This window comes from Miscanthus floridulus, unplaced genomic scaffold (genome assembly GCF_019320115.1).
Source record: "Miscanthus floridulus cultivar M001 unplaced genomic scaffold, ASM1932011v1 os_2658, whole genome shotgun sequence".
Taxonomy (NCBI): Eukaryota; Viridiplantae; Streptophyta; class Magnoliopsida; order Poales; family Poaceae; genus Miscanthus; species Miscanthus floridulus.
Window position 1 is genome coordinate 13,256 of NW_027098437.1, and position 7,539 is coordinate 20,794.

The 7,539-nt window shown below is 42.6% G+C and overlaps 1 protein-coding gene and 1 pseudogene across 1 annotated transcript; one reads left to right on the forward strand and one right to left on the reverse strand.

Moving 5' to 3' along the window:
- Positions 1–988: 988 nt before the first annotated feature.
- On the reverse strand, positions 989–5,576 carry LOC136535300 (uncharacterized). The gene is given in 8 exon segments (XM_066527596.1): positions 989–1,792; positions 1,901–2,026; positions 2,119–2,199; positions 2,284–2,343; positions 2,469–2,543; positions 2,623–2,775; positions 2,848–2,910; positions 5,451–5,576. Coding segments are annotated over 8 exon segments (1,488 nt in total).
- An 828-nt stretch (positions 5,577–6,404) lies between these two features.
- On the forward strand, positions 6,405–7,289 carry LOC136535301 (pathogen-associated molecular patterns-induced protein A70-like; annotated as a pseudogene).
- Positions 7,290–7,539: the final 250 nt, after the last annotated feature.

Here is a 7,539-nt window from a genome sequence, read left to right on the forward strand (position 1 = left end):
TTGGTTTTGTGCAGCTTCTGTTTCCAACTGCAGATGCTGCACGGCCATTCTCCATGCTTGGCCTTGGTGACATTTTAATACCTGGTTAGTAATAAAAATTTCTCTCCTTGTGCTATGTTATATTCTACTTTGCTGTGATACAGACTTTAACCCTTATTGAATGGTAATATAAGCCTCTGTAGGAGTGTCAAGTGCCAACTTTGTTCTACATGATTAGGTTATCTATACAAAACTGCTATATTGGAACATTGTTAGAATGTCATTTACTGATATTTGGGTAACTGTACTTATCACTCTATCTGTACTACTTGGAGTTTCATAATTGCAATCACCGATAATATAAATTGCAGATATTAGGCACTGCAATTGTAGTTCTTAGCATATGTAATTTTAGATCTAGGCATAATTTAATTTAAGGTTTGTAACATCTTTCATTACATAAATTACATAAATATGTTGGCTACTTAAATTTTGCTTCTATCTGCTGATCATCGTGAATTGCTGCATATCTTTGATCACCGTGTCCTTCGTTTGCTGCAAAGATCTTGACATTCTTATTGTAGCATTTGGTCTTTATGTGGAACAAACAATTTCTGTGCTTTGTGTTTATGAAGACTTGCTCTATTGCTGATTTCATCGCCATGTCTTGGTCTGTGATGATTGTTTGAGGGTGTTTTCCTCCCATTGCTTGAAGGAAAGTTTGAAATACCCACTTAAAAGTGTCCACTGTCTCATCATGCAGGAAAGCACATCCGAAAAAGCAACTTTGCCCATGTCCGGTGATTCCAACAAATGGTGCAAAAGGTAAGTTATATCGGTTGGTCATATATGTCGTGTCAAAACTTACACATTCTCCATAATCTGCATAATATTTCATAGAAGAACAGTCTGTCCAGAACAAGTTTCTCACTCTCTTGTCCTCTTCTAAATCAAACTTGTAAAAGAAAGACAGATCCTCAGTTTGTTTCTTTCTAAAATAATTCAGTACTTATGTCATATCTGATCCTCTAACTTCTCTGTTCAGCCTTGTCCTGTAGTTGCTGATATCTTTCTTTTTCATCGGTATAGCTGTAAGCCCTCCTCTAAGATACGATAGAATAGAAACCATCTTCCTAGTCGGGATATTGTTATCGTTCAGAGTCTTGATAAGTCCTTTTTCCATGTCTGTCATATACTTGTGACCAGAAAATAGTTGATCCCTATCTTCAGGGCATAGCTCATGATTATGCTCCAAATCAAGAGTTTTAACCTTCCATACACCTCCTTCTTCTTTCACCATCATAACACAAGGACAATCTGACTTCTGCTGAACATTTGTTTTCCTTCTTACCGATTTCTTTCCAACATCCTTGTCTACTTCAGCTTCTTCTTGCTCTAAACACTTTGGTTCCTTTTCTTTTCCTTGACGAGTGCATCTCATTGTCACTTTGACTACATCATTATTTCTCTTCTTACTTTGAGTTCTTGTCGTATGTGTTATGACAACTTGAAATCCGGCTAGGAACGCATAGAAGTGGAAGAAATGGTGAGCATCATCCCTACTTTTAAATTCCATCGATAGCTGTGGGGTGTACTTGCTGTTGATTGGTGCATTGTTGCCCTCAGATGCTGCAACCTGCTTATTTTTGATGAATTCTTCAATCTCTTCCTCCGTTAGTTCCTGGCTGCCATTTACATGTTCATTATCATCTGTTACTGTTGATGTAATATCTGAACTTGTTGGTTCTCCTGTTATGATCCTCAAGTCAGTTTCTTCCATTGTTGGTTCGTCATCTTGATTTTCATGCTGCACCTGTAAATATATTAGCAGCAGTCTCAGTTTCTAAGTAATGCGATTTATAATAAAATATATATTTTTTCAGTGTGGACTGAAATAGTTGAAGAGATCATTTTGATGTACCTCATCAATGTCCATGTTATTGAATACATCAGTTTGTCAATGGTATTATTGAATTTCAGATCTATCATCATCAGCTATGCTTGTCGTTGCTCCATCATTATCAGCGACGATTGCCATTTCTCCATCCTGTTTTTGCAAAGATAAGTTTTACTTTGATGCCAGTACATATTTGTATTGCTTATAAATGTAATCAAATTGGCTCAGCTGTCTGTATGTACCTCATACGACAGCCTTGACTCTGATATTGACCAGTCAGTTTGTGGTCCAAAGATTCCATCTAGATCTTCAAGTCTCATATTCTGTTTTATTTGTTTGATAATGAGAATGGTTACCATTTATAATATAACAAAACTAGTCTGACAACCAATATAATATAGTTTTACCTCGTTCCTGTCATTTCTAAGTATCATCTTTGTTAATGATCCTTGCATCTCTTCATGTTGCTGCACAGTTTATAATGAAGCATTGAAATTAAAGTACTATTATGCTGAAATTACATTGCACATATGTGTGTAATTTACATATGTCTGAATTGTAATTTTTGTGTACTGGTATTATAAAATTTTACCTGCGTATTCCAGTCAGTTTGATCATCTTCCTGAGAGTTCCTTATCTGTTCCATCATAAGTTCAGTGTAGCCTCCCTGCATTGAAATATATTCTAGTTGAAAAACAACCTTATTATGTTGGCATTTTTTGATTCTAAGCAATGATTTTGCTCACCTTTTTATATCTGTAGGCATTTGAAAGGTCACTGGAACAATTTGTGCCTGCAAATATTTGGTAAGGAGCTGACTGCACTTCCTTAATTGCTTCTTGTGATTTCACTGATGTTGGATAATCATCACATCTACTTGTTGTGACATACATATTATTCTACTTCATAAAAAAGCAAGCATGTGAGTACTTACATAGTTTTTCATTGCATCATTGAATTATGTTTCTTACCTCAAGTAGTTGATCAAACTCGACTGGTGATTGTATTAGTTGCATAAGGGAAACAATTGAAACCTGCAAGAAAATGAAGAAGCCATTAGTTCTCATTTATTTATTGTTTGTGTCAACTGTTTTGAATTAGGAGTAATTTTACATCATTGTTGCTTTCTTCTTGGCGAATCATATCCTCATAATTATGAATCTGATATTGTGCCTCTGACATTTCCTGTAGCCTTGTTCTTCTTTCTAGATTCATGTTCTGTTAAAACATCCAGATTTCATATTTTGCCAGTTAGAAGGTTTGTCATAATTACATATTCTATGCATCTAACACACAGTAGGGCTATTGTAAGTAGTTAGAATCAGCTATAAATAGGAAGCATAGTTTGTAGTGTTATTCATGCTACCATCATTGGCTTGCATATTTGTTTTTGAACACAATAAATGTATAGCACTAAAGGAATTACTAACTAAACTTGCAGAAGCTGTGGCGGATGCTAACAAAGCAATTGAACTTGATCCTACGATGCATAAAGCCTACTACCGGAAATGGTTAGTGGCACTCTTCTTTTTTCAATAAAAGTTATACATGAACACTCCCATAATTTCATCTGCTACATTTTTGTCTATGTACTAAGGTTTACTCGTCTATTGAAGGAATGTGAAGAGCGCATCGCTGGTGAGCAAAATAAACTTAGCTAGTGTTAACAAGAAATAACAGTGTGCATGTGGTGACCGAGGGGGGTAAATTGGGAATGCAATGTGGCGCATGCTATTTTCTGATGATATTTGTCCACTTAGCTGCCTTGCCTGAGAAATGTTTGCAGCAGCCTTGTGTACTGGAGAATAATTATGTTTGTTGTGATTGTGTCAGCCCACACCAAAATTTTGTCCTTGTCCTTTCATAGAAAAAAAAATTGTCTCTTGTGATTTGTGGTAACACATCTTTCAACTTTGTTACTTGTGATTTGTGCCGACACACATCTCATTTTTGTCCTTGTCATTTGTGCTAACACATGTTGAAGTTTATCAATTGTGATTTGTGGCAACACACACCTCTTTTATGTCTTTGTAACACCCCCCCTTTCCTCTTTTTATTGTGATTTTTGCCTGCCCAAGCCAAGTTTTTATCCTTGTTTTCCATAAAAAATTGTTTCTTGTCATGTTAATTGTGAATGTTTTTGCTCTCAGCGGTGAAGCTAGAAGATTGACATGGTCCACTCAGGTGTGTATAGCCTTGGGTAAGTCTTTTTGAGTTAGAGTGAGACGTGCACATTTTTGTACTGACCCTGAGATATCATTCAGCTATATATTAGGTCTTGATTCTGTACATATACTGTAGAATAGTAGGAGCTCTCATATATTTTAACTGTGTGTTGCATATAGTGTACAAGAAGGCTACGTTTAGTATCCATTTCTTCATTGTATATTTATAAGTAGTAAATTGCATACTTCATTTTCAACAATTATGGTGCCCAACATGTGCAATATGTAGTCCTGATGAGAAATAATATTGCTCTAACGTGGTTCAGTTACATGGTAGCCTGCTTACTTTTGGTAGCCTCATCTTGTCTTCAGTAGCTCATGTGTTGTTCTTGTTCCGAGCTTAAATGTAGATCATCAGTTACATGGTAGAACATGTCGTGGGTACAAGCTCATTTGGGATTCTCTTCCAGGTATGGTGTGCTTGGTTGTGGGGGCTCTTCTTTTGTAGGTGCAACATATATTGAATTCGTGGGGCCTGAATTATTTATGATTTGTGGCAACACATTTCAGTATTTTGTCTATCATACTATAGATTTGCTGAGGCACTTATGGATTTGTTGGTGAGGCACTTATGGATTTGCTGGACCATAGCCTTTACAGCCATAAGGGAAGTGTTTCTCTACGACCTCGTGAGGTTTGTAGCTTTTGCTGGAATCTAAAAATGTTGCTTTAGCGACGAGGAAACCTATTTTGTTTGGCTTCCTTTCATCCTTCAACCTAACATATCTAGATGAAGTAATATGTAGATGAAGTAATTGGGTGTGATAGGAAGATAATCTCTCTTCTTGCCTCGTCGTCAAATGTTAGATGCATTAGGTACATTAGTCTTCTGATTAGTGTGAACATAGGATAAACAGGACCAGGGTAATATATCAGGCACCTGTGATATGGGGTTTTGCATTATATAAACCCATGTCTTTATCTAAAAAAAATGAACCTGATCCAGTTGGTACTTATTGTCTTTCAGTTATGAAGCAGATGACATGGCTAAAGATTTCATGCCTCTTTATTCACTAAGAGGTAATCACTCTCCATTCTATGTTGATGTTGCTTTTCATACTTGTTTTCTGTTACTAAGGTGTAAGTCAACTTATAGCTAGCACCTTGCCTTGACAAGGGTCAGGATAGAGAATATAAATTTATTTATGATTTCTGATTCCTGAATTTGGTTCCTAAGTTCCTTAATTTGCGAATTTGTATTTCTGATTTCTGAATTTGGTTGCAGCAATACTAGTAATCTTGGATTACATCTTTACGAGGGAAGTCGGTGTGCTTACCTTGGGCTGTTGAGGTTAGTGGTTCCCCTTCAATCTGTTGGTTGGGTTGCCCCTTTCCTCTGGTCTGCTTGCCCCCACGCAGAGGAGATCTTCATCTTTGATCTGCTGGTTGTTTTCTTCCTTCCCCTGCTCTGATCTGATCTCATCTCGACGCAGAGCAGTGCTTTGCTTGCCCCCACGAAGAGATCTGATCTCCATGGAGGGCAGAGGCTTCCCCCTGTTTGCCCGGCTTGTTTCCCAAGTATATAGATTGCTATTTTTGGGCTTATGTGCTGACATGTCTTTAGTGGGCCTCTCTGTCTTCTTAGTTATTAGGCTCTGGGCTGAACTACTCTTCGCTGATATTAGGCCTCTCTGTCTTCTTAGTTAGTGGGCCTCTCTGGCATATCTTTATTGGGCTAAACAATAATTGTGGGCCTTGTTTGCCTGATGAAATTTGTGTGTGCGTTATCTTAAAACACACGTTTTTTCCAGTGTTTCAATTTATGTGTTTTTTAGGCATCTAACAACCATATGCTAACTAGATGCAAAACATATGGTTTTTCCTATGTTGAAATCTGTGTATTTTACATACAGCCAACAACCATGTGTTGGCTTATGTTAAAACACACTTGTATACAGTAGACAGACTCGATCAAATTTCATAAACAAGCGTACTCCACGATATAGAGTTGGAATGCTATTTATCAGAAAAGTTTATAATACAAGATTAAAAGGAAGAAAGGGGGGGGGGGGGGGGGGGGGGGGGGGAGGCGGGCGCGAGAAGGAGAGAGAGAGAGAGCAATCCCAAAACTCACCATCCATTTGGTCCGTTTCCTGCGTGAGCATGTGCTCGAAACGCCCCCACCTCACTCTCCCCTCTTTAAGTAACCCCACCTCCTGACTCCCCCTTCTTCCCACCCAGGCCGCCACCACCACCACCGGCAGCAGCACCTCTGCCGTCCCCGCTTCCTCTCCCACTCGCCGTCACCGAAACCCCACCGCCACCAGCCAACCAGATCAAGGCTACGCAGCCCGGGAGGCGCGATGCTGGAGGAGACGATCCCCGCGATGCTGAGCGCGGTCCACGGGTGGTTTCACCCCCGCCTGCTCTTCGTCGTCCTCAACATCGTCATCGGCACCATCGCGGTCACCTCCAAGGGCCGCCGCCGCCTCGGCGACCGGCGGCGACGAGGAGGGCGTCGCCGCCGCTTCGGGCGCGGGATGGGAGACGCAGCACCGGCGGCTGGCCCGCGTGCCGTCCATAGCGTTCGAGCGGCTGCGGTTCAGATTCACGGCCGCTTCGCCGAGGCGGCGCCCGAGCCCGCCGAGGCCGGGGTGGTGGATCTCGATCTGGGGTACAAGCAGCACTCCGCGGCGGCGGCGACGGAGAAGGAGGGTCCCGTCGTCGTGGTCGAGCCCGGAGCACGGAGCCTGAGCCCGTAGGCACGCGGCGCACATGGAGCGGAGCAGGTCGGAGGCGGGGCGGCGCGCGAGGCGGAGCTGCCGCGGCTCCCGGCGCGCCTGCACAAGTCGGCCAGCGACAAGTCGGCGTTTCGCGCACTTCGGCGCCGAGGAGGTGGCGGAGACCGTGCGCGCGGTGGTGAGGCGCGGCGCCCGGCCACGACGAGGGAGACCAGCCGCGGCAGGCGGCGGTTCCCCCGTGGCAGAGCCGGAGCCGGCGTTCCGAGTTCGAGTCCGAGTCCGATTCGTCGTCGTCGGAGGAGGAGGGCATCAGCGGCGGCGAGGTGGACGCGCGCGCGGACGACTTCATCAACCGTTCCGCCACCAGCTGAAGCTGCAGCGCATGACTCCTTCATCCGCCACAGGGAGACGGTCCGCCGCGGCAGGCCCAGGCGGCGGCCCGGGGCGTCTAGTCTCGTGCCAGCCGAGGGAGCGAGATGCTGCAAGAAGTCCGTGAAAGAGAGGTAGGGAATGGATGAAGAGAAGATGCAGAGAAGGCATGCTGGAGGATCGGGAGGGAAGGACACCGATGGTATTCCTGCCCCGTCCTTCTGTAGTTTTTTATTTTCCCGGGTTTGCTGTTTCATGGTGCGAGCATGTCGTAGCTCCTGCATGCGACTTTTTTGGATACAAGAACCTTGCGCAATGTGGCAATGCCCATCGCATCGCATCATATAGTTTCATAATTATGCGAATCGATAAAAGGGGAAACCCGTAG